The following is an 18,593-nucleotide window of genomic DNA, read 5'->3' as shown; positions in this document are numbered from 1 at the left end:
AAGAAAAACAATTAATATTCTCTGTAACTTCTTTTAAAGCAAAAGTGAAAATTAATATTTCTAAACTTTTTCAGAACTGATCATTTGTAACTGCTCTCATTATGATTAATATGATGTATTTTCTAAGTTTGTCTAACCCTTATTATAGTTGATTGTTATGTACCTTTTATTTTACAGCACTTCATTATGATGATGATGATGATGATTATTGTAATATTGTTGTGTAACTCAATGCAGGCCTATAAGTCACAAAGTGACTATGGTGAATGACCAATGGTGTTTTATATATTCCACTGATTTAGATGTCATTAACTGTGTGTACAATGAGAATCCTTTGCACACCCAACAAAGTCTTTTTACAGGTGCGTAGGAGACCAAAAGCATCAACACCAAGAGAGCGACTCCCGCACACTGCACTCTTGCATATAATGTGTGGGAGTCGCTCTCTTGGGCTGGCCTGTAATCACTTGGGCATAAAAAATATATTCACAACTACCTAGGTTGTAATTACTGGTAATTACCTTTTTTGTTAATGTTCTTTAGATGATGTGATTATCTGAAACAAGCATTGTTAAGTAAGTCAATAAGCAGACAAATTATGCAAAGAAGGTCAAACCACAACAGTGAGTTTTTCTTTCAATGATAACTTTGGTTTAATTGTAAGAGCATCCTTTACATTGGCTGGTGTAACATACATGATCTTTTCAATGTCAGCATTTCAGATATATAAATAAAAGATCAATCTAGAGAACCTCACATGATTTAGTGCACTGAAATGGTTTGATGCGTGAAAAATATTGCTGTATCCTCTTTGCAAACCATATAAAAATGCATGTTTTTTTTTGTTGTGAAATTTGTTTTAACTGTTATTTCCTCAACAATATTGTATAAAGGCACACAAAATGACAGAATCAGGTCTACATTGATAGCTAAGTACTAATGGTTGCACACCAAAGGATAAATTGAATTACTTTACTCTACAAAAAGTGAATTTGAAGAGCATTTGCATTTTACTTGATATAGTCTGTGTATTTCATCAGAACACGGTGGTGGGTATAAAACAAGGACCAAAGAAATTAAATAAACCTTCAAAATGCTGTAAAAAAGTTTTTGTCTTTTAACATAATAAAATATATCCTTCAATCATTTATAAGTTAATACTATGCTATATTTACACCAAATAGATTCAGTCTTGTCAGCACTTGTCAGCGAGGGTTGAGCCACTTTGGAGCAGTGGATCTGTCCGTGTACTGGTCTGAGTTCTGGTTACTGCTGACTTCTCCTGAGCCCACCTCAGCCCCTGAAAACACAAATGAAAAAGTTCATGAGTCTCTCCATCTACAGAAGAAAACCGTTTCATCATTTCATACAGGTGAGGACATCTAATGTCCAGATACACAAACTGTATATCTGTCTTTTTGCGGGTACATCACTCCAGTTGGTAAGACATGTAATTCAAAAGCCTTTAGTCCACTGAGAAGTCACAAATAATATAAAATACATTTTAGTGGTATGAACAAAGCTTCTGTTAATTACCTGCTTGTGGCTGAGTCTTGAGCTTGCTCGCAATTTTGGCAAAGAATTTGAGGGTGAGACAAGCCCCTGTCTCCCTGTCGCAGATGCCTCCTTTGCAGTTGCATGTCTTGCGGCACTCAACCCCATAGGTCCCATACATGCAATCTGTGAAGATAGAACAGGTTACTGTTACAATAGGCTACTTTATTTCACAGGACAGGCTGGAGGGAGATAAAGTATGATGTCATAGGTTGGTGTACCTCACTGAAGCTGATGTGGGCCCCTATTTTGGAGTGTAATAGAACCCTGTCCACAGTTAACATAATCACTGATCAAGTGAAATAAGCCAGTGACAAAAACTGCACTTTAACAGCTGCAGCAGCAGTGTTGATGTTTCAAAGCTGTGCAGGCAACTCTAAGCCTAGGTAACTTAATTATACATTTAAATAAGCAAGTCAATTTTTAAACAAGGATGTGCCCTGGTCTGCACATGTCATAGGCCTATAACCACTGGCTAATGTCATAATAACGGTGACACTGATTGTGATAATTCAACAAATACTACACACAGGCTCTAAAAGATAGTGTACACATAAATGAATGTTTCCTTTGATGCAGCAGTCATTAACTGTAGTCAAATCATAGCAAATAGGCACTTAGCATGCAGGAATAGCATAGGCGACAAGATTCTGATTTATTTGATGTGCAGCAGGTGCGTCACGGCCAATGAATATACCTTTGCAAATGCCATATTCGTCTCCGTAATCGTCCTCATCCTTGTAGAACTCACAGAATAATCCTGGTCCGCACTTCACCCCATGCATCCCCGACACCGTGCGGTAGCAGTGTTCCCCTCTGCCGGCTGCACAGACCTGGCAACAGCCGCAATCATCCAGGACGGTCCGTCTGCACCGCTGTGTCCCGCCACACAGATCCACGTTACATCTCTCGGGGCAGTTTACTGCGTACTTGACATTCGCGCCCCAAGCCTCAACATCTTGCACTATAATTGAAGACAATACTGTGAGCAGGAGGAAAGACATCGTTGGATGCAAGGGATCGGAGGGCGTCTGGAATGCTGCTGCCTTTCAATGGACAATCTCGGGAAGAGATTTTCTCCGGACAGAGAAGCGGACAACCTCTGGGCGACTTGAGCGGAGTGACCTATGGCTCATCAGGTTGTATGGTTATCAGCATTGAACAACTTTGTTTTGCACATGGTTTGCTCTCGTCAATTTCCTCAATCCGGTGTTGTTGTCCTTTTGCCAGCCAGCCCCCTTTTTAGAAATCCGGCGTGGAAGTGGGATTAACTCTGAACCGTCATCCAGGAACTGAAATTCGTGTGACTTGATGTCATAAGTTATCTTTGGTTTGTTTTTGTGTGAGTGTTGAGGGAGATCCTACCTCACATTGCATCAGATTCCTCATGTGACTCTCTGACTATAAAGAATTGAATTTAATGTGTGGCTACAAAGCGGGTGCGCAAAATCTGAAAAAATAAATAATATTGCCAAATATGTTGCAATGAAATACCCATGTAGTGGAGGGTAAAGAAAACTTAATTAACTCACCTTTTTAGGCTAACATAAATCTTTGTGAGGTAAATGTATAGTATACATAGTAGGCTACTAAATTTAAACGTAAATTGATATGAAGATAGGGGCTTTTATGGTAAAAAGCATGTGTTCATATTTTTCTGGAAGTAGGCCTATAGATTTTTGTTTATATTGGTGGTTGTATACTTAATGATAATCATAGACTGGAGGTCAGAATTTACCCTACTTTTATATAGGTTGACTTCAACATTTTACAGCATGCAGTAGATACACAAAGAGAACCAAAAGACAAACAAAGAGGAAATAACAAGGAAATTACAAACTACAGGTTACACTCCTGTAGATTCCCATCCACAGCAAATAGCCTATTTTGAGATTCAGGATAAACTATATGAGAACATCTTTTTCTTAACCTTTCATGATGTTAACCATGTCAGTTTTTAATTAAAACATACCATCAGCAAATATAAATCAGCAATGTAAAGGACTATTTAAATTTTGCGTGTATTCATAAATGTTCTTGGAAGATTCTGACTTGTAGGGTGGATGGAAAATTGTTTTTGGAACGTTCTCAAGTCTTCTCAACTCAAAATACCACTACATCTTACTGTATTGTTTGCTATCATTACACAAACTTTGAAGAAATCTTTCACAATCCCAAACAGACTACATGTAAAAGCCATGTTTAGTTGTCATGTATCGACAGCCTTTGTATAAAAAGGTCAGGAAATGTAAATTGTGATAGCCAGTGGGTATTGATCTCATCACAGTTTGCTGTTACTGGCTCTGTCTCATTCAGAAAGTAGTTCTTCCACCTTGATACCTCACTAGACACCGACAGGTCTCGACAGGTAAACTGACAGACAATGCAGGAATAACAACAGAAATGCAAGTCAGATGGCACCGATATCGAGGACAGAATGAGCCAGTGAAGGTGCCTTGACATCTCTATAAAATCTGACAAATGTATGTGGTGAAACCCAACTTGCCGCAGCACAAACGTCCAGAACAGACACTCCTCTGAAAAGGGCCCAGGATGTGGCCATGCCAGGAGTGGAATGGGCTCTAAGAGCCATGGGAACCTGCACAGGGTTTACCCCTGTGTGGTGACACCCAAGACACACCTGGTCACCTCCCCTAAAATGTGTCATCCTGTCCACATATGTGTGTTAAACGCAGGCTCGGCAGAGAGAGTTCAACCTTTGCTGTTTTGGAGAAGAGAAAGGAGGGGGATGAAACATCACAGAGTCAATAGGAGCACAGTGATAAGAAGGCCTGATGGTTCATATGGTTTTAAAACTCAGACAGATTGTTATTATGAATGTTGAGGAAGTCGGTGAGGTGCATGCATTGGCATATGTGCTCAGTTAAGAAGTCTTTTAAAATCATCATCTCTTTTATTTTTCCCTTTTTTTCCCTTTTGTTACTCTTTGGTTTACTTTTTCATTAGGTATAGGAGAGAGAGTAAAGAGTAAAGACAGAAAGACCCTCATGGCTTTGGCCAGAGATGGTAGGGATGTGTAAATGTCAGAATTAGATGGGACATGGACTCTTGTAACAAGTGAAAAGGCATCAAGCGAGTGAATCCTCATTGATTCCTCTCAATATACTTTCTCTCTGAGTCAGGTAATTGGGGAAGGATGTCAAGCTAGAATCCTAGCCAGTGGCTTACTAATGGTCATGTGTGTAAATGAAGAACAACTATTGAAAGCCAAGAAAGTGATGAAATTGCTAGGAGACAAAGTAGAAGGGTTTATCGCAGTGGGGAAGCCAGGCATTGCAGGTTTCATATAGTATACTGTATGTGCTGGGGTTAAAGTGAGGCTCCGTCAGTGCTGATCACAATTGGTCACAAACAATTACCTTTACCTCAGATGTAGGCCTATGTCCTTTCAAGTGAGATGGTATGAGAGACCACACGTATGCCAGAGGTAGAAATACCAGAGGTAAGTGACAGAGGTATTGACATGACATGCTACTATATGTTGTGGGAATGGGAATGTGATAAATGTGGGGAGGATCATGAAATAGCAATGAAATCACAGGAAGTAATGAGATTTTGATGTATATACATTTTTAATTTCTTTGGCATAAATTGTTAAATAGGTGTATGGTATGATAGTTTCAATGAGGTCATTTCAGCTTGACTTTAAATGACTGTGAGATTCTTGCTTTGTTGAATACTGTGTGGGAAATGGGTAAATTCCCATTCAAATAGAAACATGCTGTAGTAATTATTACTATATTAAAACCTGGAAAAGATGCATGCTATGTATGGTAACCAACAGGCTTGTTTATTTATTTATTTATTTATTTATTTTTTCAAAAGTAAAGCATTCTTTAGAAAGTACCAAAACTGATTCAGGAAAGGGAGACTCTGTATCACTGTTAAATCTTGACATTAAAAAGGCTATTATTAATATGAAAGTTATGGTGGGTGTATTCCTGGTTATAGAAAAGGCTTATGATTCATTGTGGAAAGAAAGATTCAAGGATCAGTTATTAGTCTGGTTTTGATTAACATTATGATCAATGTTATATTCCAGGACTGAGACTGGGTTTGATTTATCCCTTTGATAAACCAAAGAAAGCAGATAAAGAAGCAGATACAATTGCAAAATCAGTGCTGGGAAGAGAGAAAGAGGATTTTAGGTTTCAACTGGGCAGAGCAGAATGTCAGGTATAATTAAAGACATATGAGGCAATGTGGTTTGAACTGCTGTCTGAAACTAAAATGTCAACACCCAGATGGCCTATTCAGATTCAGATTTAGAAACTTTATTGTCTATATATATATCACAAAGCATGACAGAAAATTGACTTTGACGTGGCTCATAAAAGAGGAAAAAAGACATTAAAGACATATGTGTCAGTGTGGAAGCCCTGAGACAGTATTACATGTTTCATTGCAAGACATATGCCAAAGAGAGAGAATCATTGTTCAAAGAACTGTCAGGCCTTGTATTTCTTCTTTTTCTTTTTAAAGCTTTGATTCCTAATCATCAATTAATTGAACAAATTGAATCTTGATTTTTAGGTGATGTAGTTTAAGTGAACCTTTTGTTTTTGACCTCCCGAGGGCAGTAGTAAGCCTGGAAGCATTTAAACTGCCGCAAATCACAGAAGAAGAAGATGAACAGGAGAAGCTTGTTATGATTTTCGCGTGCTAGGGAGACCTCACTGGGACTGGACGGGTAACACCAACCAATAGTCGGCGAGGTCTACACCTTGCTAGAATGACAGTCATTTAATAAGGTAATGTTAGATGGCTTCGGTCTGTTTTCTTTTGGAAATACCTTGACTGCCTTATCGATATAACGTTAATGATCCACGCGGAATATCTGCTGTGAGCTGTCAAATAAGCTAAACGGAGGGGCTAAGCGCCGCGGTCTTGACAGTTGCCAGGTTGCAGTGGTTAGTATTAGCAAACAGACTAGCAACTGCACCGCATCTAACATTAGCTCAGCTCTGTCAGCTGAGATGCAGAATGTCATAAGCCATACCGGTGTTTGTGAATGACATGGGGGAGACATCAAATGCACAAATGTTGCAGTTCATGTCGGTGGAAAAATGCAAACGTGACAATGAACTAGCTAGATGGATAGCAAGCAAACTGTAATGTTAACGCTGTGCTTAAAAATAACTCCCAACTAAGTAGCCAGCTAGCAAGCTAACGTTAGTTAGCTAACGTCATTAGCCCGAATGCCTATCTTGACAGCTAGGTTACCGCTTTTGCTTCACTCCCAACAGTTACTGACTGGGTTCAATAGTAAACGTAATAAAAATAGATGGGCTAACGTAGCGTTAAATTCCTTTTTGTCGTTGTATCTGATTAACAAGACATTAAGCTCTGTAAGTCTTTGCTAACGTTTGTTAAACACATTAATAACGAATGGGCTATTAATAGTGCTAGCAAGGTTAACTGGGTAAACCCGCTGTAGACGCTTAAATTTTCATGTGTGTACAAGGTCCTGTTATATATCAGCAGGAGGTAATACTGTAGCTTACATGTGATGTTTTGGCTAGTCTCTGTTTGTCAGCTGTAACTCAGTTATCTTAAGCATGAGAGTAAGTGCTGTCACACATGCTGTATCTTATGAGCAGATTATGGGGCATAATCAACCATCTACTGCGACTTTATTCTGACAGCAATGAAGAAATTTTACATTTTAAACAAAGCTGACACCATTGATATTTGGTATTTCCTCTGATCGTATGTAGTGCTGCATGAATTCAAATGTAATCAGTAATATTGCTAAGTGATTGATGAGTGTTTCATTAACATTAACGTTTTCATTAACATTGTGTTTATGAAATGTATTCTAATGCTTGAGTTTTATCATTAGCAGCCTGTTGAAAGGTTCATGGGTAGGCATGAAGGCTTACCTATGATCCTTTCAGCAAAGAGGCATGATAGTGAAGCATAAAGCTACAATGCAAATGAATGTAATTATCTCCATGCATTAGAGCATGACAGCATCAAACCTAGACATTACAATCTGCATTTTTGTGTGAGCAGATACATATAATCAAGATGGATTGACATCCCTGAATTGTACACTTGATGCTAGATAAATTCTTAAGGTAGCCAGGCTGTCAGTAAAAAAAATAAAGAGTGGGCTGAACTCGGGGTGCCCTCAACTCTTCTGTCCTGCATCTCCAGCTTGTTTGTAGTGTTACAATTGATGAGTGTTGCACCCAGTACTGCTGGTGGTTGCTAGCTAGACCAGAGAGTGGGTCTGACTGAAGAGCCCATGACTATATCAATGCTTCCTGTTATTTTTGTCCAGACTGGAAACCATATAGCCCCCAAGGCCTCAGGCAAGGCAAGAGAGATGTGGTGCGCTGACTGTGTACTGTGGTCTAGTGGCATGCTCACGTATTTGGCAGCCTATAAGTAGCATTCTCTCATTCATGTTGGGCCATGTTCTGTACATGCTTTACTCACAGCAGTGGTCTCCAACCATGTGCCATCATGACCCGAAATTATGCAAGTTTTCATTCCAATCAAGCACCACAACAGCTGATTTCACTGATTAGCACATCTTCAAACAGAGATGGTGTGGCCTATGTGTTGAATGTAACCCCCCCATATGCTTGCTCGTTGATTGTTAGGAAAGCAGGGTGAGAATGTGGAGCAGACTGGGGAGAGGTTGTGGCTCGGTATGTTTTGCATGGGATTGGAATCGTATGTCAGAGCGTCATGTTCCCAGTTGAGAGATGATGACTATGACAGCCGCATTCTCACTGAAACAGAAAATATGAATACATAAAATCATACTGGCAGGGGGCCCAGATTTCCTTACTATCACTGCTGGTGCCTTACCTCTCAATGCAAGCCTCTCTCTTTGACTGTCCATACAATGAAACTGAAATTATAATGACAAAGCTGCCCTTGCTGTGATCATATTTTGAAAGGGATAGCCTATAGGCTATATCAGGGTTCATTTCATAGCCATGCCACTGTACTGTGTAGCAACACAGCTTGCGAGACAGAAAACCCCTCATTGGTGTTGACTTGTTGGTTAGCTGTAAACATAAGACCAGTAGACCTATTTGAATGATAGACACTGGGGCCATGGCAGAAAACCTATACCAGCCCAGCTGTAGGTGGGAAATGTGGCAGCATTAAGGAGGGAAGCTGACACCGTCAGTATATACTGGATGTACTTGGCAGGAAAACATAGGCCAGAAGAACATTTGTTCTGAGAGACAAATGTTGCCTGTAAATCTGTGATGTCGACAAAAGTGTCATTTCATCTGGGTAGCAAGTAGCCTAGTTGCAAAGGAGTGTTAATAAGTGAATTTTGTAAATCCTCCAATATGTAGGTTCCATTAACTCTTCCAATCATGTTTTCCCTCTCTGTTTCTCAGGTGTACCTCAGAGTGTAGATAATGCTCAGACATGGTGCCTTGCCAGACCCATGTGATGCTGAAGTGGCAGGAGCACCTGAATAGCTCCTGGGCAGCAGAAGACAGTGTACAGACAGCCACAAGGCAAGGTGCTGCTGCTCTCTACAACAAGCTCCTTCACAACAAGGAAGTGGTGGGTCTGGCCCAACCTGTTCAAGAACTCATTGGCCCACGCCTCCCAGACTTCCAGTATGAGTCCTGTGCCTCGGAGGAGAAGGAAGAGTATTTGTCAGCCCTGCTCCACAGCCAGCGATGCTTGGCACACCGGGTGCTGGCACAGACCTCCTACGCCCTGGGCCTACACCAAAGGCTGGTGGTACTCCAGAGGATCTACTACGCACTCCACAGCAAGTACCATGACAAATTCCGGGTGCAGCTGCCTCCCCAGTCCACGGCCAGTGGGACTGAGTGTGGGGCACTTGAGCTAGCTTCTCAGCCATGGCTGCCTGGGGGAGCGTCCAGAGCCAAGTCGGGTACAGATGTTCTGATAGAGATGGGTGTGAGGACAGGTCTGAGTCTGCTGTTCTCCTTACTGCAGCAAAACTGGAGATATGCAGCCTCTGTGCATCCCGGGTCGGCACTTTGCAATGATGTGCTTGCCACAGCTTCCTCTGTGCTGACCTCTCTGCCGCCACTCTCTCTGGCCAATGAGAATAAGATCCCATCAGTTGGACTGGACTGCCTGGCACAGGTGGCTGACTTCCTGAAGAAGACATCAGTGAGCAGTGGGACCGGTGGGGCAGACCCGGATGGTCGAAGGCTGGCATTGGAGCTGTTGCTTGGACTGGCCATGCAGAGAGGCTCCCTGAAGTTTCTGTTGGAGTGGGTGGAGGTGGCCCTGGCTGCTTCCATGTCCTCCTCCACCTCTACATTGTCTTCCTCCTCTTCACTGAGACCCCAGCAGTCAGAAGCTGGCGTGGGCTTTGACCTCATCAATCAAACCCTTCTCCAAATGAGGCAATATTCGGTATGTCACATGTTCTTTATATTTGGGCCTCTGTTTAGTTGTCAATGGTTGCTAACACCAGTCTGTTCTGGATTGTTAGGAGTAGCTAATCATCCATTTACTCTCCATGTCCTTCATTCTGTTCAGGCATTACTGTTGTTATTATCAACAGCAGTGGTGCTTATATTTATTTATTTTTTATAGATAATGTGTGTAAAGAAGGAAAATGGCTATTCACTGCCACATCCATCCCTGCCATAGACTGAGTATTGATTTAAAGAGTCTCAGATGAAGCCTGGGGATAATACAGTAGTATGCAGGCAAGGAAGGATTGAGACCGAGTTAGTCTTCCTGTCCTTTCTAGATATGCAGTACATTGACTCATCCCTTGGCAAGCTAATCAGCTTTGCTGTGTGTCTGTACCAGTGATAACACATTCAAATCCTGGCTTATATACTCTTCACTCAGGGTAGGCAGGAACATTATTCTACATTGTAAATGAAATTTTGGTGGTGCTCATTGTATTTTGGTCTGCTGGCCAGCTGCTGGAGGATCCCAATTCTGCCACTCTATTGGCTAATCAGGGTCCTTTGTGTCCAGTTGACTTATCCATCTCTTAATCAATGGGGAACTTTCCCCACACAAAGGTCTTTTTAATATAAAGTAGTGCTCCAATAGGGATTTTTCAAGTTGACCTTAGAATTTATGAAGTACAAATCTGAAAAGGCTATTATTGAGACATCCTGGTATTGATTGTATAACAATGCAAGGAGGCTGGCACTTTTGGTTCTGTTGAAATATGTATGATAAGCCGTTGTCCCTAAACTAAACTAAGTTTAGTAACTTAATTCCTTTTTAAATGTTTTTTCCCCCAGGGTTTCCGTGGAGACTCGGTCAATACTCAGGTACTGAAGAAGGATGCAGATGGGCTTTGTAGACTCTCCCAGGCAGCTCTCTGTCTGTTTGAGGAGGTAAGAAACACTAACTCAAAACTTAATTCAGTCACATAAGGTATAGTCACTGTCATTTAACATATTTATTTAAGAACTTTTGTACTCTCCACTATATAAGTGACTCTAAGGACCTCCTCCCTTCTCTCCCCTGTGATAGATCTGTAACCTTGCATCGTACTGCCTGTGCTCCTGCAGTAGTGGTACATCTACGCCTGGAGTAGAGAATGACACAGTCATGGTGTACGTGTGGGGCAGCAACAGCAGCCATCAGCTAGCAGAGGGAACTCTGGAGAAAATCCTGCAGCCAAAACTGACAAAGGGCTTCAGTGATGCCCAAATGGTATGGCTTGGACTTGGGCTGTTTTTTTTCTTTCGTGGCTAATTTGCTAATTTTCCTTCCTTCCTGACTGTTTTACATCACTGTAGATTGTTTTTCAGTGCTTTTACCACGTCATGAGATATTTATTTTACCTCGTCTTAGTTGTTTTTCAAAGTAAAACACTAAATATTACGAGATACTCCCAGGAAGAAGAGGTCACCGATTTTAAGTCGTATTTGTGTCAAATCTAGCTTTATTTTCAATTTAATTTTAGGGTATGTAGCCGGCGGAAGCATATTGCTTTGGTTTGTCTGTTGGCTTGAATAGGTTGTGACTGACAGAAGGTGGATCTAAACGGGACCACAGAAAACATTAGATATTGGTTGAAAGATTTATTTTAGCCAGGAAAAACGCAGAAATCGGACACATATTGACCCAGAAATGGCATCCCTCCCTTGCAACAGGGAGGCTCCCTGCACCCTCAAGCTGACCATCACTGTGGCCTGTTTTACACCCCTTTGCCTGGAAACACAAGCCCTGGGTCCAAGCTGATAGAGGGATGTGCTTGCTTGGCACAGAACTGGCCCACATTTCCACAAAAGGATCTAATGCTCTTGAACAGTTTTCAGGCACTAAAGAGCCTCCCTATGTCCAAGCCACCCTCAACACTTCCACCCTCCACTGGTCTCTCAGGCAAACAGAGGGGCTACTCTTGGCATCCCCCTGCTCCTGTGTCCCTCCATCAGCCTCTCAGAGAACCAGTGGATTGGCTGGCTAATTTGCTGAACCCCACTGCCTCATCTTCTCAGCCAGGCAGGGCAAGACAGGCTTTGTGGGGGAGGGAAAACCACCTGACGTACACTAAACCATGTTTCTTATCCTGGTCTGATTCACGACTCCCACTCCCACTTCCAGTGTCATCTTCTCTAGCCACCCTTGTCCTGAAGAGCTCTACTGTAAGGGACATTAAAGTGAGGGGTGGGTGTATCTAGACATGCTGCGATAGGTACCAACAACATTTGAACACCATGTTCCAAGGTCATTGTCCACATTGGCTCTAATAACACTAGAAAGCTTCTCGCTTCTTTGAACATCATACCATTATAAGTGTCAACCACCCCCTGTTCTTGCTATAACAATATAGACTTCCTAAGGCCCACCTTTCTTGAAAGATTTTACAGAAATGTTGTCTATTGTCAGTACTAGCTCTGACAACATTATAATCTCAGTTTACTTCAATCTGCACATTGACAATGGGACTGACTAGAAAAGCATGGAGTTTGTGAAACCTCTGAACTCTATGGACCAACTTTATAGAGAGTTAGCGAGCTGACTCACAAACATGGTCATACATTTGATCTTAGCACTTGTGGTCTAACTATTGATATATCCACTACAGAAGATTTGGCTGTCTCTGACTACTTTTGTGGTCTTTTTCGTTGCAGTGGTGTCCATATTTAATTGAAATACTCAGGTTTTCAAAAGTTCAATTTCATAAACTCTTTCTCCCTGGGAAAGACCACCCTCACACAGACCTCTCCATTTCCATTGAGAACACCACTGTGTTGCCCTCTCTAACTGCCAAGAACCTTGGGGTGATCCTGGATAACTAGATCTCCTGCTCTGCCAACATTGCCGCGACAACCCGCTCCTGTAGGTTTGCCCTCTACAACGTCCACAAAATATGCCCGTTCCTTACGAGGGAAGCGTCACAACTCCTGGTCCAGGAAGGTTTGTCATCTCCCACCTAGACTACTGCAACTCTCTTCTGGTCTTGCTACCCACCTCAGACCTTTACCAGCGCATCCAGAACACTGTAGCCCATCTGGTGTTCAACAAACAGAAATTCTCACATGTCACTCCCCTCTTCCTTCACTTCACTGGCTTCTCATCTCTGCTTGCATCAAATTTAAGACACTGGTATTTGCCTACACTGCAGTGCATCAAACTGCCCCTCTGTATCTACAATCACCGGTCAGGTTCCAAACTCCAGTTCATTCGGTCCACTCCTACACCCTTGCAGGTCACCTAGCCCCTCCATCGCTACGTGGACTCAGAAGTCACTCATCCCAGTCGCGACTCCTCTCATCCCTGGCACCACAATGGTGGAACTAGTCCCCTCCTTCTATCAGAACGGCTGAATTGTTACCCATATTTCACTGGAGACTGAAAACACATCTCTTCAGGTTACACCTGGACCCCACTAGAATTAACTTATCTATCATGTAACAATCGTCTTCCCCTTCTACTCTAAATAAAAAAAAAAATCCTTAGCCTTTTCAGATTTGTAACGCAATTGCATACTCATAAAGATTTGAAAAACCTGAAAAGATCAGTGGGTGAAGTTATTAATTACTAATTTATTTGTAGTGGCACTGATCTATCATATGTACTGTAGACCTATGTAGATAGCAAGTGCAGCCATAAAAAGTCCTCAGATGTATAATAATGTTTAAATGATAGCCAGAAGTTTGCAAGAGAAAGTATAGATTGAAAGTCAAGTGGTTCTCAGATTGTACAAGTCACAAGTCCTGGAGAGAACATGTTGCCAGAAAGAGTATGAGTTACACTCTTTGAGAGAAGGTTGTAAAAATCTTAGGCAAATGGTGAGTAGTTTGGTTTTCAAAGTACTGTATGCATAATTATCAGGATTGTAGCACTTGTAAAAAGTGTGTTCTGAAGGAACACCTTGATGGGGAACCAGATGAGGTTAGCATCTGTGGTGATCAGTTGAATTTGATTTCGGTGTGGCTTTTGACCAAAGATAACTTGAAACCTTAAACCTATTTTTGATATTATTAGAATAACATTATTTGACTGTCTTTACATCACATGACTGAATGTTTCTCACTTGTGTCCATTTTCTTCCTCCTTTTAGATTGAGGCAGGCCAATACTGTACGTTCTCGGTGTCTGCAGATGGCTCAGTGAAAGCATGTGGAAAAGGCAGCTATGGCCGTCTGGGCCTGGGGGACTCCAACAATCAGTCCATGCCCAAAAAACTTGTGTTGGAGCCACATAGGAACATGAGGAAGGTGTCCTCCTCTAAGGGCTCGGATGGACACACTCTAGCCGTCACTCTAGAGGGAGAGGTAAGAATGATTATCATTTGAAACCTTATTATTTATTATGTCCATCCTGTAGTTGTCGCGTGAGACAATTAGCGATCTTCAAAGTAAGAATTACAACTCTAGACTCTAGAGAGTATGCTATGATCAGTGTGATGGGTAGGACATATGGATTTTTGGGGACAGTACCAATTTCCATTTTCATGTAAACAAGTGGCTTGCACAAAACACAAAACTTGACTTAAATTGTCTCCAACAAGTTTTTAGAATGTAAATGTGTGAAATTTAGATGTGGAAATTCAGAATTGTGCTTCATGTCTTTTTGTTACTTTGGCAATGGGATTAGTTTATCAAAAAGTGACTATAAAAAAGTTTGGTAAATAAATAGGTTAGTTACATTCTGTATTGATTCTGCTCAGCTTGGTTAGTTAGATTGATGCTTTGCTTTTACTGCATACTCTACTGTAGGTGGGGGAAAACACATTTTAATGTACAGCAGTTAAAGTAGCCTAATTATCTTAACAGCATTTTATAAATGAAGAGGGATGTGTCATGAATTGGCAAATGTTCACCGCTATAAACAATTCATTATTCATCACTGGAACACTTCAAATAGACGACTTTTAGAGCAAACTTATGAATTGGACATATATAGGGGGCAGGGGTAAAATAGCCTTTGACATCTAATGTACTTTTGACTACTGTATAAACAAAAGCTTAGACTAGTCTGCAAATGATAATGAACTGACAAACCTGTGTAGTCCAGTGTTTCCTCTGTAATTTTATGCAGCTGGGGTGCTTGGTGGGATAAATCTAGTTTTGTCCCACATGTTTCGAGTTGAGGTTGTAGTGCTAAAATATTTTTTAATCATAATAAACGTATTACTTCTAAAACACATGGACTCCACTCATTTTAGTTTTAGATGATAGTAAGACTAAATTACAATGCTATTTTTAATTTCACATTTTCCTGCAGTAGTGGTAATTTGCTTGCTGTGGTGGCGCACCTCTACTAAATTAATACAAAGGAAGCACTGTAGTCAGTTGAGCAATTCTATTATTAGGCTTGTTTCGACAGAAAACTTCCTTGAGGTGCACCCTGAGGAAGGCTATGTATGTGCCACAACGCGTTGGTGCTTCAATGAGCACCTCTCCATACTACACTGAAGCCAAAGCAGCGTTCTTCTTTATTATTAGGCTGTTGGCAATGAGGGAAAAAAGGAAACCCCTAAATTAAACAGCATATACTGTAATCTCTTCTATATTCTTGCTTGCTCTAGAGTAATTGGTAATAAAATGCTTTGCAGGGCAATCAGCACTTTTTGTCACACTGTGGTAGCATGTTCATTGCTGCACTTGACACATTAAATAGCTATGTAAAATATATATATATATTATTTGATTATAATTCTTTTTTTTATATGTTTCTTTCAGGTTTTCAGCTGGGGGGATGGAGAATATGGGAAGCTGGGCCATGGGAACAGTGCTACTCAGAAATACCCCAAAATCATACAAGGACCGCTGCTAGGCAAAGTAAGGGGGACTGGCATATGATTTATTCATATGTAATCTTTTGATGTAACTCCTTAAGTGACTTTTCTGACCTTTCCCTGTATGATTCTATCTCTGTTAGGTTGTTGTCTGTGTGTCTGCTGGCTACAGACACAGTGCTGCTGTTACTAATGACGGAGAGCTCTATACCTGGGGAGAAGGAGACTTTGGCAGGCTTGGTATGCCTTATTTCTGGAGTTTCTTGTGCTTATTTGTTTCACCCATGTCAAACTGAAAACTCCCATCTAGCATGTTTAGCAGCAACCTTAGGACTCCTGTGTTTCTCTCTGTCCAGGCCACAGTGACAGCCACAGTCGGAACGTGCCTACACTGGTGAAGGATATCAGCGGTGTAGGCCAGGTGGCCTGTGGCAGTTCCCACACCATCGCTGTGGCACAGGATGGACGCATTGTGTGGTCCTTTGGAGGAGGGGACAACGGTATGTTTAAGGATGGCACTCAGTTTGATTCAGGCTCAATATTCAGCACCTGTCTGGTGGCCATTGTTTTAAACTAGTGGAAATGGCACTTTGGCTGAGCAGAAGCGTTTTTACTTTGTATACAAAATATATGAAAATATTATGTTCACAGAAAAACAGACATTTACAGACAGTTCCATGAAAACACTCGTACAACTGGAATTCAGATTTCGTAGCAGACGAAGGACAACACCCAAAGCAGTATCCCTTTTGGTCTACGTTTTGATTTATGCTGGTATTTCAATATGTGATGCGGCATTGCAGGGAAACTAGGCCATGGAGACACCAACCGTGTGTACAGGCCCAAGGTCATTGAGGCCCTGCATGGATTCATCATCAGGAAAGTGTGTGCTGGCAGCCAGTCATCTCTGGCCCTCACCTCTGCAGGACAGGTGAGATGTTGTCCAGGTATGCTGCGATGTGGAGTTTTGGGACAGATACTGATTTCCAAACTCAGAATTGGCCCATACCAATGTATACTACATGGATTCAAAAAATTTCTAAACTTGCTGGCAACAAGTTCTAGAATTTTAGTGAGTGAAGAGTAGGTGCTGAAACTCAAAATTTTGTTTTTCAGGTGCTGCCTCTTAGGCAAGCTCATTAGATGAGGGAATAACACAAATTGATGTAGCATAATCCATGAATAATCCATTCAGTTTTTAGATCATATAGGTTGTAACATAAACAAAGACACCACAGCGATTCTCAGCATCCTGTGTACTATGCCTCCTAACGGCCACTAGGGCAGATAGGCTAACCGTGAGTGTGTGAGTGAATGAATATGTGAGTGTGTTACTTTCTGGATCCATGTGGTGCATTGCATCTAAAAATGAAAACCTGGCCATTACAATAGCCTATGCTATGTTAGGTGCAAAATATGTTATCTTAATTTTACCATGCAGAATTCAGTGGGATCTATTTGATAGGTGGCACAGTTTGCCACAGTTTGCCACCTACATATTACACATTCACAATTACACAACACCCACACACACAAAACCTTGTGAGACTAGACTGTAATAGCAGTACTTGCGTTTTAAAGCCATCCTTTGGTTCTCTCCTTAGGTGTTTGCATGGGGCTGTGGCTCGTGCCTAGGATGTGGCTCCTCTGAGACCACTTCTCTGAGGCCCAGGTTCATAGAGGACTTGAGTGTCACTAAGATCATTGACATCTCGTGTGGAGACAGCCACTGTCTGGCTCTGTCTCATGGTAAGAGACAACTTTTCTCCCGACTTGAAATATAAATACGTTTTTCTTTTTTTTCTTTTTTTGTTATTGGACAGAAGAATTATAATTTCCAGAGGTCTGCAGATGACATTTAAAAATTGTGTTCTTAGATGTGTTCTTTTCTCCTCTGCACACTGCCTTCCTTTCATCAGAGAATGAAGTGTATGCCTGGGGGAACAACACCATGGGCCAGTGTGGGCAGGGCCACACTTCTACACCTGTCACCAAACCCAAGAAGGTGATTGGTCTAGAGGGAGTGTCAATCCAGCAAATCACCGCTGGCACTTCCCATAGCCTGGCTTGGACTGCAGTTCCAACAGACAGGTAAAGCCTCAACAATGCTGAAACAAATTAAAGTGTGTATCTTTTTTAAGTAGGAATAATTATCTTGGCAAAACTGAACAGCCTACTCAATTTTCCCAAGTGTTTTCTAATGTGGGCCTGTTTCTTTTTATTGGTAGTGTTAGCTTAGTAGTGTGGGAGATATATAGTTGTACACAAGCAGAACTGTATTTTCCTCTGGCTGTGTCTTTTGACTTCATCTTTGAAGCTCACGCATTAGGCATCATGGATATATTCATATCATTCACAAAATATATTATCTGTTATCTGACATAACATCAGAGTGGCATTTCTATATTGCATTTTTGAGTGATTAAGCCTTTTCTGCTAGGCAACTGGTGGCATGGCATAGACCCTTTTGTGTGGACTTGGAAGAGAGCACCTTCACCTACCTACGCAACTTCCTGGAACGCTACTGCGATGGCATAGGGAATGACATGCCTCCTGCCCCATTCTTATCTAAAAGGTACAGTTACCATACAATTATACCTGTGCAGCACTCCATCCCTAATGATAACATACCCAGAGTTAACATGAGGTTGTATTTGTAACCTTGTTTATCCAGTTTAAAATCACACACAAAAAAAGCTTTTATTACTTCCTTAAAAGTAAATCTTGGAAACCTGTTGAGCTCATATTTGACCAAACCCAGTATGTACTTTAGAAGAGGACTGATCCCTTTTTATGAGTTGAATTCATGTGTTTTCATTCCAAGGTCTTTGCTT

General features: G+C 41.3%; 2 protein-coding genes across 2 annotated transcripts in view; one reads left to right on the top strand and one right to left on the bottom strand.

Annotated features, from left to right (window-relative positions):
* Positions 1-685: 685 nt before the first annotated feature.
* On the bottom strand, positions 686-2,780 carry esm1 (endothelial cell-specific molecule 1). Its single transcript, XM_071529433.1, has 3 exons — positions 2,252-2,780; positions 1,537-1,680; positions 686-1,300 (listed from the first exon to the last, which is right to left on the bottom strand). Exons 1-3 carry the CDS (start codon positions 2,556-2,558, stop codon positions 1,206-1,208), a joined length of 546 nt encoding a protein of 181 aa, XP_071385534.1. The 5' UTR covers positions 2,559-2,780; the 3' UTR covers positions 686-1,205.
* A 3,491-nt stretch (positions 2,781-6,271) lies between these two features.
* The window catches only part of LOC139652352 (probable E3 ubiquitin-protein ligase HERC1), a 70,426-nt gene continuing 58,104 nt past the window's right edge, over positions 6,272-18,593 (top strand). The window contains exons 1-12 of the mRNA XM_071529393.1: positions 6,272-6,326; positions 8,946-9,951; positions 10,806-10,901; positions 11,041-11,223; positions 14,081-14,293; positions 15,704-15,802; positions 15,903-15,999; positions 16,116-16,259; positions 16,563-16,690; positions 17,364-17,508; positions 17,679-17,850; positions 18,200-18,334. Coding sequence (XP_071385494.1) covers positions 8,977-9,951; positions 10,806-10,901; positions 11,041-11,223; positions 14,081-14,293; positions 15,704-15,802; positions 15,903-15,999; positions 16,116-16,259; positions 16,563-16,690; positions 17,364-17,508; positions 17,679-17,850; positions 18,200-18,334 — 2,387 coding nt within the window. The 5' untranslated portion in view covers positions 6,272-6,326; positions 8,946-8,976. The remainder of the gene's footprint in view (positions 6,327-8,945; positions 9,952-10,805; positions 10,902-11,040; positions 11,224-14,080; positions 14,294-15,703; positions 15,803-15,902; positions 16,000-16,115; positions 16,260-16,562; positions 16,691-17,363; positions 17,509-17,678; positions 17,851-18,199; positions 18,335-18,593) is intronic.

This window comes from Centroberyx affinis, unplaced genomic scaffold (genome assembly GCF_046629955.1).
Source record: "Centroberyx affinis isolate AG114_WGS23_722 - 3 ecotype Tasmania unplaced genomic scaffold, CSIRO-AGI_Caff_v1 ptg001787l_1, whole genome shotgun sequence".
NCBI classification, from domain to species: Eukaryota; Metazoa; Chordata; class Actinopteri; order Beryciformes; family Berycidae; genus Centroberyx; species Centroberyx affinis.
Note: the sequence above shows the minus strand (reverse complement) of the source record. Positions and strands in the feature narration are given on the sequence as shown.

Coding starts and splice junctions, on each gene's coding strand:
- esm1 (XM_071529433.1), bottom strand. CDS start 2,558: ATGTCTTTCCTCCTGCTCACAGTATTGTCTTCAATTATAGTGCAAGAT. Junction 1,681..2,251: donor CGAATATGGCATTTGCAAAG/GTATATTCATTG, acceptor CTATCTTCACAG/ATTGCATGTATGGGACCTAT. Junction 1,301..1,536: donor CAAGACTCAGCCACAAGCAG/GTAATTAACAGA, acceptor TTGTGTTTTCAG/GGGCTGAGGTGGGCTCAGGA.